The sequence below is a fragment of the Ochlerotatus camptorhynchus genome, unplaced genomic scaffold (genome assembly GCF_037179485.1).
Source record: "Ochlerotatus camptorhynchus isolate MF236.1 unplaced genomic scaffold, CSIRO-AGI_Acam_v1.1 ptg000102l, whole genome shotgun sequence".
Classification (NCBI taxonomy): domain Eukaryota; kingdom Metazoa; phylum Arthropoda; class Insecta; order Diptera; family Culicidae; genus Ochlerotatus; species Ochlerotatus camptorhynchus.
Window position 1 is genome coordinate 4,211,298 of NW_027040592.1, and position 21,414 is coordinate 4,232,711.

Consider the following 21,414-nt stretch of genomic DNA (forward strand, 5'->3'; position numbering starts at 1 on the left):
AAAATGGTCGATCTCCACCACAGCCACCGCCTCAGCAGCAACAGCTTAAGCGTACGCACATAACCCCATTCAAAGTTTCTCAGCCCAGCCGCCGGAGAGAATCAACATTCGGAATCAAATTGACAAGGCGAGAATCTGGAAAGATTGGAGTCAGCAATACGAGTGGTTCGAGCTAGCAGCAGGAATTAAACAGCTCCCGGCGGAAAGGCAGGTCGACATCCTCATGAACAGTCTGGGACCGGATGTAATAGGAACGTTTACGGGATTCCAACTGACGGAAGAGGAGAAAAAAGACCCGAATGTGATCAAGCGAAAGTTTGCCGAAGCGTTCAACCCTACTGCTAACCCTACGTACAGCACGTACATATTCCTGAAGACTGACCAAGGCCCGGATGAAAGTTTTGACAGCTTTCTTATTAAGCTGCGACAGGCTATTGTGGATTGTGATTTCAATACTCCACAGGAAGGTATGTCTACGGAAGATCGACTGCTAAAGGACAAAATCGTGCTGGGAGTGCGCAGTCAAAAAGTTCGGGAGAAGCTCCTCAGTGACTCCAAGTTGACCCTTGAGAAAGCAATTCAAATCTGCAGATCCAGTGAAAAGACGACAGAAACGTTGCACCAGATCAGCTCTGACACGAAGAGTTGCGATGCCATCAAGGGAAGAGAAACTGATAAACCTTTCAACTGCCGTAGGTGTGGAACTAAGCACGGAAAGAAAAGTTGTCCTGCATTCAAGAAAACCTGTCCTGTTTGCAACAAAACTGGACACTTGCCAGAGTGCTGCTTCAAGAAGAGCAAGGACCGGGAATCGTCTAGCAGTAGCAGCAAGAAGAATAAGGAGAAGAAAACAGCGTCTATCGTACAGGAAACAGAAGATTCGTCGGAAGAGGAACATGTGGACCTGCATCTGCACTTAATTCAAGCTCAGGAGAACTCCAGGACGGATGATGACGATTGGTTCGAGTTGGATTGTGGAGCACAATGCAATGTTGTGCCATTGGATCTGGCTAGGAAAACTGGCGCGAAGTTACTGGACTCATCGACCAAGTACATCGTCTCGTACAATGGACACCGGAACAAGATGGAAGGCGAATTCACAATGAAAAGTGTAGTGAAAGGTAAAGAAGAGAACATAACCTATAAAGTTATGGATCTAGACGTCGTTCCTGTTCTTGGAAGGACCAGCTGCGTGAAGCTGAATCTGCTTAGGCGAGTACACGTCGTGAGAGAGGACACCAACATTTTCAAAGGTTTGGGCTGTCTGAAAGGATTTGAGTACGAGTTGGACTTTAAGCCCGACGCAAAATTCGAGATTTGACCAGCAAGGATGATTCCGCACAAAATTCGAGGAGAAGTGAAGGAGGAACTGGAAAACATGGTGAAACTGGGAGTTATAAGGAAGAACCAACAGCAGTGGTAAGCAACCTAGTAGTGGTCCGGAAGAATAAGAAGATTCGACTGTGTATTGATCCGACAGACGTGAATAAAAGCATTCTGCGCAGACACTATCCACTCAGGACGATTGAGGAGATTGCGGCAAGGATCCGTGATTCAACTTGGTTCACCATACTGGACTGCAAGAAGGGCTTTTGGCAGATCCAAGTAGCGGAGGCGTCCCAAAAATACTTGACATTCGGAACGCCATGGGGCCGCTACTCATGCAAACGTCTTCCATTCGGTCTCGCATCAGCACCAGAGGTGTTCCAGAATCAGATCTCAACGCTGCTGGATGGACTAGATAACACGGATGTCTCGATGGATGATATATTGATATATGCAACAAGCGAAGTGAAACTAAAGGAGATCACAGCGAACGTTATTGACCGCCTAGATCGCGCTGGATTGAAGCTGAATAAGGAAAAGTGTCGCTTCGCCGTTAGATCCGTGAAGTTTCTTGGACACATCGTATCGGCGGAGGGACTGAAACCAGACGACGAGAAAATTGTGGCAATCAGAAGGCTGAAAGTACCGGAAACTAAGAAGCAGTTGCAACGTTTGCTTGGAATGGTAACTTACCTTTCGAAATTTATTACTAACCTCTCGCAAATTACAGCTCCTCTAAGATTGCTACTCCAGAAGGAAGTTGCTTGGGTTTGGAGCCACGAACAACAAGCAGCATTCGAGAAGATAAAAAGACATCTCTCAAGTCTCCCAAAGCTGAAATTCTATGACGTGAATCAGGAAAACGTGGTATCGGTGGACTGCAGCTCACACTCGATGGGAGCAGTTCTCCTGCAAGAAGGACGCCCGGTACCATATGCATCTAAAGCGCTGACTCCATCTCAACAAAATTATCCTCAAATCGAAAAAGAGGCCTTTGCAATTAGATTCGGATGTCAGAAGTTTCATCCTTATATCTTCGGGAGGCCGGTAACAATTGAAACCGACCATAAGCCTCTTGAATCGATATTCAAGAAACCATTGGATAAAGCCCCACCACGACTGAAACGCATCATTCTCGATGTCCAACCGTATGCACCGTCGATTATCTACGTAAGAGGAGAGAATGTACCAATTGCTGATACGTTAAGCCGTGACGTTGACAACCCGAAGGAGAAAAACGAGGATGAGCTAGAGGTTCACGTGGTACTCAACGTGACGAAGCCGTGGATAAATCAAATTGTAGCTGAGACTGAAAGGCCTGAAGTGTCGCAGAAACTAATTCGCTGCTTACTCGAAGGATGGCCAGAAGAACTAGCACATGTGGATGGTGATCTCCAGCCCTATTGGAACTTCAGAGATGAGTTATCAACGTATCAAGGTGTGATTTTCAAGGGTGACTGCATTCTGGTACCAGAATCGCTTCGAAAGAAAGTACTGAGCCTTACGCATGCTGGACACTTCGGAATCCAGTCTTGCATTAAACGTGCGAAACAGTTAGTGTTCTGGCCTGGCATGGGCCGTGACATCCAGCGGTATGTGGATGAATGCAGCGTGTGTCAAAAGCACAGTCGAAGTTGTGTAAAGGAACCGATGATCGTCAAGAGGATTCTTGACTATCCATTCCAGATAGTCGCTTCGGATATTTTCCACTTCAACGGAGTAAATTATCTGGTACTCATCGATAGCTATTCGGGATGGATTGACTTTAAGAAACTGCGCACGATGGAGTCATCGGAGGTAATAGAGAAGCTGGAAATATGGTTTGCAGTTTGGGGAGTTCCAGAAGAGCTCAACAGCGAGCGATAACGCGAAGCAGTATACGTCACAATTGTTTAAAAAGTTTTCATCAACGTGGAATTTCGAACACGTAACGTCGAGCCCGTACTATCCACAAAGCAACGGTCTATCTGAAAGAGCAGTTCAAATAGCCAAGAACATTCTAAGGAAGTGCAAAGAAGACAACAGCTCCGTACAGCTTGGTTTATTGAACTACCGCAATATTCCACGATCTAAGGAACTATTGTCGCCGAACCAAAGGATTATTAGCAGGATAACAAGAACTCCGCTGCCGATAGTAGAAGAGAAGCTAAAACCAATTGTTGTCGAAAACGTCAAGGAATCCCTAGAAGCTGCGAGACAGAAACAGAAGGACTACTATGATCGAGGAGCTCGGAAACGCCTGGAATTGGATGTCAACGATAATGTACTGGTGCAGAATCAGTTGACTAATATCTGGGAGTCAGGTAAAGTGATCGCCAAAACGGACACTCCACGGTCTATTATCGTTGAGAAAAACAACGGTGACATCGTTCGACGCAACATGAAGCATGTAAGGAGATCCGTTGTCTCGATTACACCTAAACCCGAAGCCATTAGTGAAGATGATCCCGAGAATCCCGAAGGAATCGATCCCGATGGACCGTCATCCGAAACTGGAAATACGCCGTCATCGTCGCCAGCTGTATCACCACAGGGTCAACCTTCTCTACCAGTTCTTCAATCCAATGATGATAGCGACCTTCAGCCATACGTGACAAGAGCAGGAAGAACGATCAAACCAGTAACCAGAATAAATTTGTAGTTGTTCTTTTGAAAAGGGAGATGTAACAAATATCAGAAACCTTGCCCCTACTTTATACATGCTCCTCTACATACCCCTATCTACTCTATGTATACACGACGCCACTGTATCTCGATCATGAATAAAACGTAATAAACACCACAAGCTGCTCTGTAGGTAACACTGTATTTTGCAGTGTGACATAGTATCCATGATTTTTTGTGTCCTATTCAACGCCCCAGAAACACCAATGATGCCTGCTGAGCAGTTGATTGAGCATGATCATAAGACATCAGCGCATTGAACCATTGATAACTTTCGATTCTTGCATTTAATCAAAAAGTGATCTTCAGCAAAGTTGTAGCTGGGAAAATTTCCTACAAGTACAGTTGAAATTTTTTGAAACAGACCAATATGGTGAATTATTAGATAGACATGAAAAAAAAATCTTAGTTTTACCATAGTAATTCCCATACAAACTTCAAATGGTTTGTGCCATCTCAGTCTCTCACCAAATGGGTTCAAATTTTGAGAGGTTAGTCAGGATCCGATTTGGAATCGTTTAAGTATTGTGGAGCGAAAATTTTAAATTTTGCATTACTATATTATGCATGTTGTGTTAGTTTTTCAACCCCTGATGCACAAACAATAGTAATAACAATTAATAGCGCCGACATATAAAGAAATTAATTTTTGAACCTTAAAACTCAGCGGTGATTTTTGCGACATTGAATGTTGGCAGGCGCATAACTCATGCATGAGATTTGAGTTTTTGAGTTTTTCCGAACACTGGTATCACCAGGGCTGGCATCTGTGTAGCCATCGCTCCGACGGCTCCGACGCTAAGAGCGCCACTCAGTGTAGGGTTGCAAATCAAAAAATTCTTCATCGTTATGCTCTTCTTCATCTCCTATGCATGCAGTCGTGGTAAGCAAAGTCTGCAAATAATTCAAAGAAGACATTAGCCCTTGTTGTATTATATTCGCTCCCTGCACCGCACGGAGTGTACCGCTCATTGTGTGGATCCCTTTCTCACAGATTAGTTGGAAAAGAGTGTGCGAAGCAAATGGGAGAACCACACACTCTTTGTCGAGTGTTGTGAGATGCATGCACAAAGTTGATTTGCTAACGCTCTGAGGTGCTTTCCAGCCCTGGGTCTCACTGTTAACACTGTTAACAATAAGTTTGGAGAATTTTACAAAAGTTCCAAGAACTTTAAGGAAGCACTGAGTTTCTAGGCAGATTTCAAGAAAATTTCGATAACGCTCTAGAAGTTCCAGGAATTTCATAAAAGTTAAAAAAAAAACTTAAGAGAAGTTTAGAAAACGTTCGAAATATTTCAGAATGTTCATAGAAATTCGGAGAACTTCAGGGATCCATAATGATTTCTCGTACATTTTTATTTATTCCATAGGTTCGTTCAGAGAAGCTCATCAGGAGAATTGCGTGAACTTCAGGACAGCTCCGAGAAAATCGGAGCAGATCAAAGAACCTCAGGGCATTTCATTTAACATGAATATTAAAAAAAAAAAAACGTCAAGGCAGTTCGAGAGCTTTCAAGAAGTTCCAAAATCTTCGGGGAAATCCAAAAAACTTCAGAAAAGTATAGATATTTAGAGGCAGTCTCTAAATCAAGAAGTTCTAAGAAGTTCCAATGAACTATGGGAAATTCCGAAATTTTATTGGAATGTTCCGAAAATTTCAAGTTATTGACGAAGTCATAAAATGGGAGCTGGTTACCCGGGAAGTCCATCACGCACATAACGGTTGTTATCAGGAAAATTGTCGGAAAATTCAGGAATTTTTAAGAACTTCTTGGGAAACAAAAAAAAAACAATTCTAATTGCAGATCAGCCTTAAAGGGTGGAACGAGCAAAAAGTAGTGAACTGAAATCTAATGCATTTCTGTGTAGCATGCACTTCTAAAAATAACAATCGTTGATCTTCGAAGGTATGTGTCTACGAAATCTCTTGTCATTGTAGGTTTTAGAATTTTGCATTTAGTTTTTAAGATGGCTACCATTTTAAAATTCTGCATGCGCATTCGTTAAAACAGTGTTCACTCGGCTGTCGACAGAAACAGGCCACTCTCAAGGCCCATGCACATTAGATCCGGATAGGATGCGTTGCGGCAAAGTGACAGCTAAATCTATTGTCTAACTGTCAAATTTACGTCAACGCAACGCAAACGGATCTAATGTGAGTGGCCCTTCAATGTGTGTCACGCAATCGTCTGTTTACTCGGCAGCAACCATTGTGTGGTCCTCCTCATTGTTCTTTATCTGCAGTTCTTTCGGTCTATGCGTTGTCGACTTTGGAAAGCAATAGTTTAGTGATGAGTGTGTGAGTGATGACCACGTTTTGCGTCCATTGCCGCAATGGAAACGCTATGCCCCTCGTTGGCGATATTGCCATACAATGAAACCACTGGAAGCGGATCCCATTCTGATGGCTGATGGATAGCGGAAGATAAAGTGTTTATTGTGACTATAGTTTTAAGATGTATTGTACAGTGAACAAGAATCCTTGGCTCTGTAAAGTATTCGGTTGAGCCTTATCAAATAAATCAATAAGGAAAAGAGCATACAGCAAGAGCTTCAACTAAAACCGAAACAGAACTAGTTCAGGACGCTTAGGCAAAAAAATCATATGACATTTTCAAGAAAACTATTTGGTTGGGCAGGTGATTTACACTGATGAGCTGAAGAGCAATTCTCTTTATGACATCTGGCATCATCATCCAGAATATTTACGTGAGCGAGTGTTTGATCAAATGTGTCTTGCTTTCTATTAGAAACCACTGATACCCTAAGCTGTATTGGCCTCTCTTAATTGCGGTAAAGTAAACATGAAAATTGTATGAAACCAACAACGTTGCAGTTGTAGCCAGAAACTAGAACCCGCCTAATTCATTGTACTTCGACCATTTTTAAAATGTTGATAAATCCGGAAAACTTCGAGATTAGGGCGTAATTGCTTTTGTAAACAAACAGGTTAATCGCCGATTTCTGGCGAATAAAAGCTCAATTTTACGAACAGACTATACCAAATGATAGAGGAATCATTCCTCTACTTGTTTGTTTTGTTGATTTTTTAGATTGAGTTTAGATTCGCGAGAAATCGATGATTAAAGTGTTTGTTTACAAAAGCAATTACACCCTAATCCCGAAGTTCTCCGGAAATCATAACGAGAAACCTTAAGAAGGATCCAGAATAAATTGACAATGTGAAAAAATCGAAACAAAATGACGCACAATGGTCAAATGACTTAATTTGACAATACGATACCCGCATAAACAATAACCATAAGAAGCGCCTAACCACCAATTCGGGATATCATCCCAACTTTATGTGGGATGGTCGTACCATCTATGATATCGTTAGAGTATAGTACCCGTTTATTAGGGTAAGGTTGTGCAAAACTAAGTGGAAGGGGTCAACCGTGAAGTTCGTTAATTCGTGTTTGGCAAAGCACAGAGTGAACTCCACATTATCAGAGCTTCATGTGAGAGTAAGCTGCTAAAATAACATAAAATAGATAACTAATTTATTAACATTATTAATCTACACTTAATTTTGTGTGACTACTTTTTGCTCGTTCCACCCTTTATGATGATAAAAACAGGTTTTTTAGTATTTAGCTTTCCAAATTTTTTATTAGGAAATTTCCAAGTTCCAAGAAAATTTGGAGAGCTACTGAAACATTTCGAGAATACTGCAGGGAAGAACATAGAAATTCAAGAAATAGGATTGAAATACCTAAGTTAAGCCTAGATAACTTTAGCAAAGCTCAGAGAACTTTAAGACTGTTTCAATAACTTCATGAAAACACGGAAAACGTCAGAAAAGGCTAGACTTTCGGGGAAGATTATAGATCTTGAAGATTTACTTCTGTGCAGTTTCTTTAACTTGAGTGGAAAACTTCCCATCCTGGACCACTGTACAGTGTTGCCAGCATCAAACTCCATTTGACAGTTGAACGAACTAACGGCAACACACCAAAATGAAAAGCTGAGATCAAGATGAAATGTCTACTCAGGCACGTATTTTACCTTAAATATGTATCAACAACATTCCTAAATCAACGAAATATCCCCCCCTTCCGCACAGTTCACACATCTGTTGCAGTGCAATACACCGGCAAACCGAGCGAAGATTTACGATCCTCTCACGTGTGCACACATGCTCTCATTTGCATTCCAGCACACAGGCAGCGCAACCGCAATTCACAGCTCGCGGTAGATCACCGAGAGTCAAGTCAGCACGATAAGAGCAACGATATTTCATTGGACTAAAACGGCAAATAAAATGGAAAGGCTTGTTCTTGAGCCGAATCGTTTTAATCACTCGAAATGGATCAGCCATTATCGCACTTTGCTGTCATCCACTTTTTATGACACGAACCATTCAATTGTTTTCAATTTGCCCAAGTCTGCAGACCTTGACTGCGATGTGGAAATTTTGATTTTCATTAATTTTCGCCGCCAACTGCGATTTATTGCCCTGAAGAGCGAGTTGACACTGGGGGCCAACGTCAATGTGACAGCTGGTGGCGCAGTGAACGTACATGAGCTGACCGTGATCGTGGTTCAATCAATCGTAATTACACCACCAAGAAACTTGCAGGCAGATATCACTTCCGTCTTGTCTTAATTGTTAATGCATTGCAGAAATTTTGGACCTCCTTCTAGGAATGGTTAAAAGCAAAAAAAGGCGGCGAGCTCAAAAAAGGCAAGTAATTTAATCTGACTGTCGGTATTCGGTTAGGAGTGGGACAGCATCATCTTTTCCACCAGAGCGCAGCTTTGGTTCAGTTGTTCAGAAATCGATTCCAGAAGGTTATTTAACAAACTGATTCGATAAAGGATTGATTTTCACTTTAAAGTGTGAAATGTGTCAAAAGCGTCAAAAATGGATTTCTCGACAAACGGTAGTCATTCTGAACAGGCAATCCTTTCAGCACCATTCTGACCGGATTATCAATGCCGCACCTTTGCGAGGAAATTGCGAGCCAATCTATTTCACATATCTATCATGTCATCGTTTCAGCTCTTTTCGCGTGCCATCGACCTGGAATCGAGTGGTGAATTGACCCCAAACTAGGACAAACGACTTCGCTCTGATGGACGTCGCTCGGACCGAACCGGGCTGGGGAATATCGATTGCCAGCGCCGGTCGACCATTATCATTAAACGAACTAATTTAACTTTTACGAAAAATGACCACGGAGCGCGCGTTCCTTCGTGAGGTGGTCATTTACAGCCGTTCGCGGACATTTATCGCTGTCAGCCAGGAGCACACAGATAAGTAATTGTGATGTGGTGTGGCTTTCGCCGCATGTCTCTCAAGGGAGGGCGCGTTTCGTCTGATCAGCAGTTGTTACCCTGGTAAATAACTTAATTTGCGAGCGTAAACGCATAATCATCAACCGCCGCAGCCGCCGCCGCCGCCGACGACGACGTGGGTCTCTAGATTAATGGAATTATTTGTGTTGCCCTCAAGGGGTTTGTCAAGGCGGGGACACTCGGTTTGAATAGGGAAGATTGATTGAGCGGGTTAATTTATTTTTTTCGGTAGAGCAGGGATGAAGAATGCCAATATATGTACATAATTGTTTCATTAGCAAATAAGATATTACGGTTGAATGAAACGAGGTTGTTTCCTGTAAAAATCAAAAATAGGAAATAATTGAGTTTTAGGTAACACAATGACTGACAAACTCATTCAAACATGGTAACAGTTACACAGTTCTACGGGTTTCTGTTTTAGAGTGTAACATAAGCTGTCAAACCAAGTCTAACCTCAAACCTTCCTCACAGAAAAAAAAAACAATTCTTAAGATCCAACGAGCTACGATTCAATCACACGAATCACAGTCGACAATTTAAAGACGTTCCGGCTATTTTGGACACACATTTCGATGAAAAAAGCCATTGTTATTATCTGGAAAAGCGTTTCTCAATCTATCCAGCTATCAACGCTCGGTAAAAGCGGCATGCATGGGTTTTAAAATGCAACGTTCACTGTAAGTTTTGACATTAACTGGAGGTTGTAAATCGTTTAATTTTCCTGTTCATAGGAGAAGGGAAAGGGAGGAGTGATCATCCAAACCTTCAGCTAGTGTCAACCCGATGCGTACCTTCCTCAAAGTGGTCCTTGCTCACTTTTTACTCTCTATATACAATTTTCACACTGCCGTACTCTAACGGAACTATGCACACTCCTTTACCTAGCTCATACATTTTTGGATGAGTGGACTCGAGGTATTTCCTCAAATCCACAGGCATCGAATTCAATCATAAAACGTTTTTGCTAGCTTTCAATGTGGACAAAACTGTGTTAAACAGTTTTAAAAAGGTTTGAATTACTTTGAAGGAAGCAAATATTAAAATACAAATGCTCTTATAATTATTGGGGCTCCTCCTGGATGCATTGCAATTTTATGATGGTTGACCGGAAGCACACTAGTTTTAAATAAGGTTTTATGATGCTTTCTATGCCGACAGCTAAAGGCTGACTAAAAGCTGATTGGTACGTCCCTCGCGCGCCGCTAGCACGCCTCTAGTGTTGAGAATTGAAAATCTTTGACAGTGGTTGGTTTACACTTCTACAGAGAACGACTGGTGCAAGTTTGATCAAAGTAGTCGATCACGTTGAGAAATAACGTCAAATGGAACTCAAAAGAAGTCAAAATATTGTGCAACACCCGGAAAATTCAGAGTGGTCCGGTTCCAAGCTGGCTAAAGTGCTGAAGATGCCGAAAACAACAGTTTGTCGAGTGCTCAAAACCCACAAGGAAACCCTGAGTATGGAAAGGAATCAGCGGACCTACAAAACATCTGGAACCAGGGATCGTCAGCTGCGCAGCCAACCCCGGTATTTCGATCCGAGATGTGGCCAGAAGGTACAACGCCAACTTTTAAACGGTGCGGAAAATCCTTGCCAGGGAAGGATACAAGTCGTACAAAGCCAGTAAACATCCGAACCGGCACATGAAGTAGCATTCCAGAGCCAAAAAGCATGCAAGGCTCTTGTACGACCCTGTTTTGCCGAAACACAAGGGCTGCACTTTGATCGATGACGAAACATACGTCAAACTCGATTTTAAGCAGCTTCCCGGTCAAAAGTTTTACATCGGGACTAAACGTGGGGATGTACTGGGAAGATTCAAGTTCGTGTTTGCCGACAAGTTCGCGAAAACGGCCATGATTTGGCAAGCGATTTGCAGTTGTGGCCTAAAACGGGTCCATTCGTCACATCCTCGACGATGACATCCCATGTTTACATCGAAGAATGCCTGAAAAAGCGTGTATTGCCGTTCATCCGCAAGCATAGGGACAAGGTCATCTTTTGGCCCGATTTGGCCAGCTGCCACTACTCCAAGGTGGTCTGGAACGGTATGCTGCCAACAAGATCAATTTTGTCCTCAATCTAATGAATCCTCCGAATTGCCCGGAATTTCAACCAATCGAAAAATACTGGGCAATTTCAAAGCAACGACTTCGGCGAAGCAGCGGGGCAGTCAAGGACATCCAGCAAATGCGGGTAAAATGGAAGAAACGCGCTGATTCTGTGTCCGTTTCCACTGTGAGGGCGCTGATGGGCTCCATCAAAAGGAAGGTTCGAGATTTTGTTCGAACTGGAGAAATGTAACCATCTAATGCTGTAACTTTGAAGTTATAATAAAATTACTGTAAAGCAACCATTAATGGACGTTTTGAACTTATTGAATCACGAATTACAGGTATTTTTGTGTGTACCAAATTACTTTTAGTCAGCCTTTATAACGTTATTTTAAAACTAGAGCCACCTTTTGACCGTTGGGCTAAACCCATATCTCACTTAGCGAAAGGCTTTCGTTAGTTGGGCTGAGCTGTCAAATTGAAAATTGGTTGACGGATACACCGATTGTTTAATATCGTCACAATACTTTAGCAAATATTTATATTGTTCAACGATGTGCCCTTCGAAAACAAAATTATGAAAGATTTTGAACGTTAATAACTCAGCTGCCCCTGGACCAATTTCAATAATTCTATCACCAATCGATTTCCCTAACACAGATTTCAAAGTTGTTGTCTCATCAAACGGTGTTTATTCAATCACCGCGTGGTGAGTGGTGGTGTTCTCTAGTACTCAACGAAAGGCTCCCCGCAAACAGCTAGCTATCAAGGCCTCAACCGCTGATCGGATTCAGTTCCAATCACCGTGTGTGGTGGTGTCCGATCGTCGGCATCAGCAGCAGCAGTGCTTTCGACGCGTGACGTTGAACATTGTTCTCCAGTACACAACGAAAGGCTGCCTGCAAGCAGCGAGCTGCAGCCCACATGAGCATCCATAGAAGGAGGAAGAAGCCGCACCACTATTGATCGGAATCAGTAGCTCTTCGTGAGTCACTGTGGGCCATCTATGCCAAGCGTATCACCTTCAAACAACATACAGCTCATCAGCCTCATCTGTGTTTAACACCCTTATAGCTCAGCATTGCTCAACCATCACGACAAAACGGTCCTTTTCAGGACCACCATAAATTAGTAAAAGAGTATTTTTTGGACATTTGTCAAGGTCATCAATCGGATGTCAGCTCCCATATCAAAATAGAGCTGGAATTAGGGTGCAACAGCTTTTGTTAACAATGACTTCTTTCGATGATATCTTGAAAGTCAAGGCTCTGGGTGTGGTGATGTAGCAATCGCGGACGGAGTTCTTCTGCAGTTTCTTTATTGATTGATGCTTCCGGCCATTCCGATCTCGGCTTCGACAAGAATGGTGGACCTGCAAACCAGCGGCAGCTGATGTCGAAACTCGGTAAACGATCCCATTTCGTACCTTCATCGGCAACATTGATTTTTCCTCGTATCCACCTCCACTCTTCAATGTCTGTAGCTTCTAAGATTTCCCCGACACGAAAGGCGACGAACTGGGAGTATTTTCGGTGATCCGACTTGAGCCAACACATTACATCACGGGCGTCCAAAAAATCCGTCGATCAATCTTGATCGAATGTCCATCCTCAACGCTTCGTGCTAAACGGGTGCCTATCACCGCTGCCTGGAGTTCAAGCCGTGGAATTGATAGAAATTTGATCGGGGCAACTCTACTTTTCGATCCGACTAACAAACAAGAGATTTTATCTCCTTCAATGAACCGAAAATAGCAAACCGCAGCGTATCCAAGTTCATTGGCATCCACAAACGTAAAGGGTGATACGGTCATAATTTGGTCAATATCAACTTGACGTATTTCTTTCAATTTTGCATTTAAAAAACCTGAACACCCCTCATTTTGAAGGTGTGTGTGTGTAGAATGTTGCTCCTATTTTGATTTTGGAATTCACTCTTCAGTTGTCAAAATGCCGTCCAAGCAAGAAGAGCAGCGTATCAAAATTTTGCTCGCGCATCGCGAAAATCCGAGCTACTCGCACGCAAAGTTGGCAAAATCGCTAAAAGTTGCCAAATCAACCGTTACAAATGTAATTAAAGTGTTTGGGGAACGTTTGTCGACAGCCAGGAAGTCTGGATCGGGGGGAAATCGAAAACCGGAAGCCGCTGAGACGACAAAGAGAGTTGCCGGTAGTTTCAAGCGAAACCCTAACCTCTCTCTCCGAGATGCCGCAAATAAGCTGGGTGTATCGTCTACAACCGTGCATCGAGCCAAAAAACGAGCCGGACTATCGACTTACAAGAAGGTAGTGACTCCAAATCGCGATGATAAACAAAATACGACGGCCAAAGCGCGATCCCGGAGGCTGTACACGACGATGCTGACGAAGTTTGACTGCGTGGTAATGGACGACGAAACCTACGTCAAAGCCGACTACAAGCAGCTTCCGGGACAGGAGTTTTATACGGCAAAAGGAAGGGGAAAGGTAGCAGATGTTTTCAAGCACATGAAACTGTCAAAGTTCGCAAAGAAATATCTGGTTTGGCAAGCCATCTGTACCTGTGGCTTGAAAAGCAGCATTTTCATAGCTTCCGGGACTGTCAACCAAGAAATTTACGTGAAAGAGTGTTTGAATAAACGTCTGCTGCCTTTCCTGAAGAAACACGGTTGTTCCGTACTGTTTTGGCCGGATTTGGCATCTTGCCATTACGGTAAAAAGGCCATGGAGTGGTACGCCGCCAACAACGTGCAGGTGGTTCCCAAGGACAAGAACCCTCCCAACACGCCAGAGCTCCGCCCAATTGAGAAATACTGGGCTATTGTCAAGCGGAACCTAAAGAAGACCAAAAAAAAAACTGCTAAGGGCGAGCAGCAGTTCAAGGCAAACTGCCTTTTGCGGCGAAGAAGGTAGACAAGGTGGCTGTACAAAATCTGATGGCAGGGGTCAAACGTAAGGCCCGGCAATTCGGATTTGGAAAAGCGGAAGCCTAACTGAATATTTTTCCTGAATTTTATACTAATTGAACTTGAAAAAGAAATTTAATTTGATTTTTTAAATAAACGATTTCACCGATTTACACGCGTTTTCCCTTGACCAAATTTTGACCGTATCACCCTTTATGCAGTTCTACTGTACGTTCCCTGCCACGCGAATAAGATAGATGATAACATCGTGGAACTCGCACCGATTCCGCCTCCGGTAGAAGCTGCAGCCAGGTCTTCCACTTCATCAACTGCCTCACGCCGATTTCGTCATCCCATGATGATCCCTCTCTCCAAATCTCTTTGAACAGCAATTTCAAGTATACTATGTAGTGGGATATCAAGCCGAGAGGGTCGTACACCGACATCATTACGGTATCCGTCTTGGTGTCCCACCACATTCCGAGGACCTTCTCCAGTACTGCTTCGTTGTTCACGTCCAAACTTTTCTCAGCTGTTCCAGTTTCACCTAGCGCTTGCACAACTGATGGAGAATTTGAAATCCAGTTCCTCATGGTGAACCCGCACTGTAGATGGATGTAATGGATATCCTTCGCTAGCTTTATTGCTTCTTCTTCGGTGTCGACGCTTACCAACATGTCGTCGACGTAGTGACCTTTCTTGATGATTTCAACAGCCTCTGGAAACTGTACTGCGAATCGTGCTGCGTTTTCGTTGATAATGAACTGGGCGCAGCTCGGTGAGCACTTAGCGCCAAACGTACCATCCCGGTTGCACCAGAAAATCCGTTGACAGTGCTGGACAAGCGGGTTCATCAGCATACGGAGGAACATCTCAGCGATGTCCCCAGAAACTGCAATCGGCCACTCCCGGAATCTGTACAGCACAAACGGCAACGCTGTCAGAAGATCTGGTCCTTTCATGAGGACAGAGTTGAGGGAGACTCCATCCACAGTCGCTGCTGCATCCCAAACGATCCGAACTTTGTTTGGCTTGTTCGGGTTGAATACAGGGAGTATTGGCAAGTACCATATGCGATCCCTGGGTTCTCGTAGTTCCTCTGGAGACAATTTGCGAACGTAACCCTTCTGCATGTAATCGTCCATCTTGGCTCTAAGTGTTTCAGCCAAGCTCGAATCACGTTCCATTCTTCTCATCAGGCAATGGTGACGTCTCAATGCCATCGGCCTACTGTCAGGTAGCCGAATGTCGTCGAATTTCCACAGCAGTCCTGTTCGAAATCTTCCAGTCTCGAACTTCATCACTGAACGCATCATCTTTGCAGAGCGTTCATCCTTCGTTGACAAAAGCAGCTTTTCCAGCTTCGCAATGCCCAGGTTTTCGAGTGCAAAATGATCCTTGACCGCTGAATTCAGTTCGACGTCAGCTTCTGAAGAGTGATGACACATATGGAAACTATGCGGTGCGGTATTTGAGCACGCTCTGCCTCCAGCAGGGCACGTTCCGTACACCATCCATCCCAATCTGGTCTTGGCTGCTATGGGTTCGTGTTCTGCACCCTCACGGCTTTCCAACGGATAAACTACTCGTATGTTGTTCATACCAATTAGGATACGAGGCTGCATGTTTGTGTACGAGTCCACGGGTATCCCTTGCAAGTACGCATGCTTCGTGGAAAGCTCCTCAAATGGTAGGGACTGAGAAGGTAGCTTCAATTCCTTCACGGTGTAAACGTCAGCGAGTCGATGTTTGACTTTTTCAAAAAAAAAGTCCTCGTCCTCGTATCGGCATGTATCAGCGGTCCACCGGAGACATAGCGGATGCTTCTCACCTTGCAGCTGTAGCTCCGACGCTAGCCCCTCTTCTAGCAACGTTAACGAAGACCCACAATCGAGGTAGGCGAAGGTGCTGATTCGTGCTCCTTTATTGTGAAGCGTGACGGGAATGTACTGAAAAAGTACGGAATTGCTGTTTCCTCGATGAGTGTTGCAGGTATGCTCGGCGGCGTTTTGATGGCTTGAACCTCTGGTTTCGGAGCAGTTTCAGTGTGAGCATTCAAAAAACCGTCATCCTTTCGTGCATGCCGGGGCTTTTCAGGAACACTCTGAATTTGTGGGATCGTTACACTACTAGCCGCCTCAGCGAGATTATACAGCCAGTCGCTGAACTGTGAGAGTGTAACTCGGTACAGATTCTGGCGGTGAGTTGCCCAGTTGAGGCGGATCATTGGTGGTAGGCGATCCACAAGACTTTGTAGAAGAGAGATGTTGCAGAGATGCTCTTCCAAATCACAGTTTTGCACTGTCGCTACCATGTTCCTCACGGCGATAGCAAAGTCGACCAGTATGCCAAGTTTCTCTGCTTTCGGTGATGGCAGGAGCTGAATCTTCTGTATGAGGGAATGAACTATAATCTCGGGACGGCCAAACAACATTTTGAGGGTTGCCAAAACGTTTTCTAGGTTCCTTGGGTGTAGCAACTGACACCTCACTGCTTCGAGTGCCTTGCCCTTGAGACATTTCTGTAATCGTATCATATTTTCTTCCGGGGTGTAGCCACAAATACGTGTTGTACTGTTAAATGTAGCAATAAATAACGGCCACTGTTCCGGATCACCGTTGTACTCCGGGAGGTCCTTAGATACGGCTTGGCGCGCAGCAATTTGACTTCTGTTGAGTAAAGCCGATTCGTTCTCGAATCCAGTTGCTTGCAGATGATCTTCATTACGGAATCCTGGAATGCTCGGACGAGTTTGTTGTACTGGTGAAGGTTGGAACTGCGAACTGGTACCAGTCTGAAGCGGCCTGCTAGACCTTCGTGGGTTTTGAACCGGGGAAGAATGGTACTGTGGGTTTGGAAAAACTGGAGCGGGAGGTGATTGCACAATATGCACTCGTGGAAAATCCGGGAATGACTGATGCTGACTGGTTGGGTGTGCTGAATCACTGCTGTGTAATCCAACCAGTGGAATTGTTGTAATCGGCGGCTCAACTTGTGGTGCGTCCATCAATAAACGGTACCGTTGTAGCAGATGTCTCCTTTCGAGAGCCTGTTCTTCTTCCAGGTAACGGAGCCTCAAATCCATAGGCATCTGAGAAACAGGATTCGGTTGTAATGTTGGTACGGACGGAGCAGTTGTCATGATTGGTTCAATCTGCGGAAAGTATACGTGACTACCACAGGTATACCTAGGATCGTACGCCCTATTATAGGTCGATGTCGTCTGGCTGACTGGTGGAATGTATGCTTGACTTGTTGGGCATTCACAAACGGGAGCTTCATAGGACGTACTTGGTCCTCCTGGTGGAAGCTAGACTAGAGGTGGTACTAATGGCTGCGTTTCGAATTCAACGGCTGGTATATGTACTGGCGGCATCGAGAATGACGCAGTTGGTACTGGAGCAGGGAAACTGGCGCTACGGCATCTCTGACAGCTCCAATCGTAATCATCAAGGGCGTCACTCACATCAGCGCACAGAGAGGACAATTTTGTTCCAGGCTGTCTTCTTCCAGTGGTTGCGGCCGACGTGGCATCGCTATAGATACTTGATCCTGGAAAAACGAAACTTTAAGATGTTGCTTATGCAACTAATAAAGAAGTCAGCTCCGAAATTTTAAACGTATTTATTATGTGTTACGTGTTAAAGTTTCCTAAAAAAAATTATGCGTTTTAGAATACAATGTTTACTATGATCTTATAACTTACGTTTTGTAATTTTCTTTCATTTTTTAACCCGGAATGGGATCTATGTAACGCTAGGCTTAGGGAATCCTGAATACAATTAATCAAATTTAGGAAGTATTCAAATTAAACTTTTAGTTAACAAATTTATCGGTTTGTGCAGAATAACTATAGTTTTCTTTTCTTGTTACTCTTGTTTAGATTGGAACCAATGTTTACTCCCCAGCATTATTCCTGAAAGTAATCTAACTGAGAATTTCAGAAGAGACGTGAGTGTCGCTAGTATCCAATCTACGAAGTATATCATAACAACGCTAACGCTAACGCTAATAACTATAGTTTTCTTTTCTGTCTAGAGGCGGCTCAAGGCAGAGTGCAAATCAAAGTTAAGGTAACAATTTCTAGGATAATAAATTTAATTTTAATTAGCACTTCAATAAACAAAACTGTTATTTGTTCAACTCACTGCATGTGTAGAATAACAAATTTAGGTTTAAATGTAAATATATGCGCGATAATTAGGCAAATAAATTACGATAATCTTTTTCGACATCGTGTAACACCAATTCAGCTTTGTTATAAGCACTCTTTGTTCTTCTCCATGATCTCGTTTTGTCAGCTTTCGCTTGTTCAGTTGGTACCGAAGTGTTGATTTGGAGGTAGGCTCACAGACGAGGGGCGTTCGCAACAATCATTTTTCACCCTCTATTGGTCACTATTGAAAATTGCACGAACGTGCAACAGTTGCTATGATAATTAAATTTATTACCGGTTGCCTGCGAAAAGCGATTTTCCTTACACAGATTTCAAAGTTGAATTCCATAATTACATCCGGTCTCACCAAACGGTGTTTATTTATTCTCCAGTGTGTACTGGAGAACACAACAAAAGGCTGCCTGCAAGCAGCGAGCTGCAGACCACTTGAGCATCCATAGGAGGAAGAAGCCGCACCGCTATTGATCGGAATCAGTAGCTCTTCGTGAGTCGCTGTGGGCCATCGATATCAAGCGCGTCATACTAAAGGGTATAAACAGAGAGAACCCCGCTCAAATTCCTATTCCTACACAAAACACAAGCTCCTGCTGCAGTAAACAAATAACATTTATTATATAAGACCGCGTAGTCCTACGTCACCATTGCGTACAACCCGATAGTCTGTTAATGTCTTGTTACCACCTCTGACCGTCTAGAGCATGTTATTCATTACTGTAAACCGTTACTTTGAAGCGACCATCAGCTTAACGAAACAGGTCACAGCGCCTTCAATCAGTTCAATCCCACAAAAACCGCAAATTACCTTACGTTGGAACAATTCCGGAATCACATATACCTATAGCAGTTAACGACTAGACGACGGCAATAAATATGAATTGTTGCACACATTCTGGACAAAACCGCAAAACCGCGAAACGAGCCATCCTCATCCTCATTCAAGTTGTGATTGTTGCCTACACAAGCGTCGAGCATAGGTGTGCTGTGCGACCAGATGTCAAGCATAATGAAAATGTAGGCCGGTAACTCAGAAAGTCTATAGTTGATCAATCGATCAATCGATCGATCGATCGATCGAGATCGAGATGTGTACTTACCACCAGAGGACCGTCCACGCCGGCACTGGCCACCGTCGCGCCGAACCATTGGTTCGATTTGGTGTCAACCTGTTCGTTTTTATCGTTGAACGAGTTTCCTAAAAAAGGCGTCCACGGGTAGAGGGAAGAGAAAGAAAGAAAGAAAAAGAACCAGATTGAGAAATTTGATGATCAGGATTGATGGCATTCGGTCGGTTCGGAAATTACGGTGGCAGTAAAATATTGTGTGAGCGTCTAACTGCGTGAGAGAGTGTTGGTTGTGTATTTGCATTTGGCGAAAAACAGGTCCTTAATTGATTGTATATAAATTTAATTTGGGCGACTAATTGGAATGTGGTGTTTTTTTTTATTTAATTCAGAAAGGCACTACTAAATCGCTAATGAGTGTGAGGCTTATGTACAGTAAATAATTGGTTTTCGCATTGTCTACGTCTTTTTGTACATAGAAATTATCCAACGAAAAAAAAAGAAAATATACTGCGCGATTTGTTTCAGTGTATGATCAGCAAAATAGTAAATAAAATTAAATCTTTACACACAGAAATAATTTCTATTTATACACGGTAAGGAAAAAGTACCCAAAAGTAAGTTCTTTTCACTCATCTCGGCACTATAGTGCAGGAACTCAAAAGTAGGTAAAGCGGGTAAAAGTAGTTGTTATTTACTTGTGTGCAATTTGTATGGAATTTTCCACTTGCTTTCTACCCAAAAGTAAGTTGATTGTACCGAAAAGTAGGTAAATATGATTATACTGATTTGTAGAGAGTAGCTAAAGACGTCTGTCTTTAGTAGTGGTTAGAGAAGAACTAATATTATTTAAGACGTTTACAATTAAGTATAAATGTCAAGGCTTGCTTCGATTGCTAACAGCTTCGCTTCAACGCTCCTCCTCAAGCCACAGAGATTCCCATCATCGTACGGCTCTCTTCAAACTGCGTCATCTGCAATGGTTTGGTTAATCCATCAGCGATCTGCTCCTCCGTACCAACGTAAACCAGTTTCACCACACCACGATCCAAAGCGTCCCTGATGTAGTGATGGCGTATGTCGATATGCTTCGTGCGAGGATTATAACCACCACTCTTGGCGATTGCAATACAGCTTTGGTTGTCGCAGCGGATTTCCATTTCTCCTTCTTCGTTGAATAGCACAGAAAGTCCTCGCCACCAGGACGCTCCCTGTACCGCAGCCGAAACGGACATATATTCCGCCTCACACGTCGATAGCGCCACGCCTTGAGCCATGAAAACGTTGCCGCTGGTTGACTAACGTTCGTCCGAATCGGATTCCCAATCCGCGTCGCAGTAGCCGACTATGCTTGAATCAGCATGTTTGTTGTAGACCAACTTCAAGTTTGAGGTTCCACGTAAGTAACGCAGAACATGCTTCACCGCATTCCAGTGCTTGATACCGGGATTATTGTTGAACCGGCTGAGGGTATTCACGGCGAACAGTATGTCCGATCGAGTGCTTTGCGCCAAATACATAAGACACCCGACAGCTTCCTGATACGGGACATCCTTCATAGCAGCAGATTCTTCGTCATCCTTCGGGCTCGCATCCTTGGAAAGTTTCTCGCTAGTGTTCATCGGTACCTTCACTGGTTTTTGCACCGATCCATGTTGAACCGCTTCAAAATCGTTTCGATGTAGGCTTCTTGATCCAACGTTATCCCGTCAGTTGTTCTACCGACCCGGATCCCAAGACAGTGTTTCGCAGGTCCCAGATCTTTCATCCGGAAAGTGTTGCTTAGCTGTTGCTTCAGCATATTTTTCCATGTCTCGTCGTTGCTGAATATCATTAAATCGTCTACATAAATAGCAACAATATATTTAATGCAGACGTAGACGCAAGGATCGTATTGCGTTGATACCAGGCTAAATCGCCGCAGAGCCGCATCCACCATGCAC

At 43.6% G+C, this 21,414-nt stretch overlaps 1 protein-coding gene across 4 annotated transcripts in view; it reads right to left on the reverse strand.

The window, feature by feature from the left end:
- Positions 1-21,414, reverse strand: part of if (inflated) — a 188,840-nt gene that overhangs the window by 80,813 nt on the left and 86,613 nt on the right. For all 4 annotated transcript variants that reach the window (XM_065219277.1, XM_065219279.1, XM_065219276.1 and 1 more), the window contains exon 4: positions 19,505-19,602. In XM_065219277.1, the coding sequence (XP_065075349.1) occupies positions 19,505-19,602 (98 nt within the window). The remainder of the gene's footprint in view (positions 1-19,504; positions 19,603-21,414) is intronic.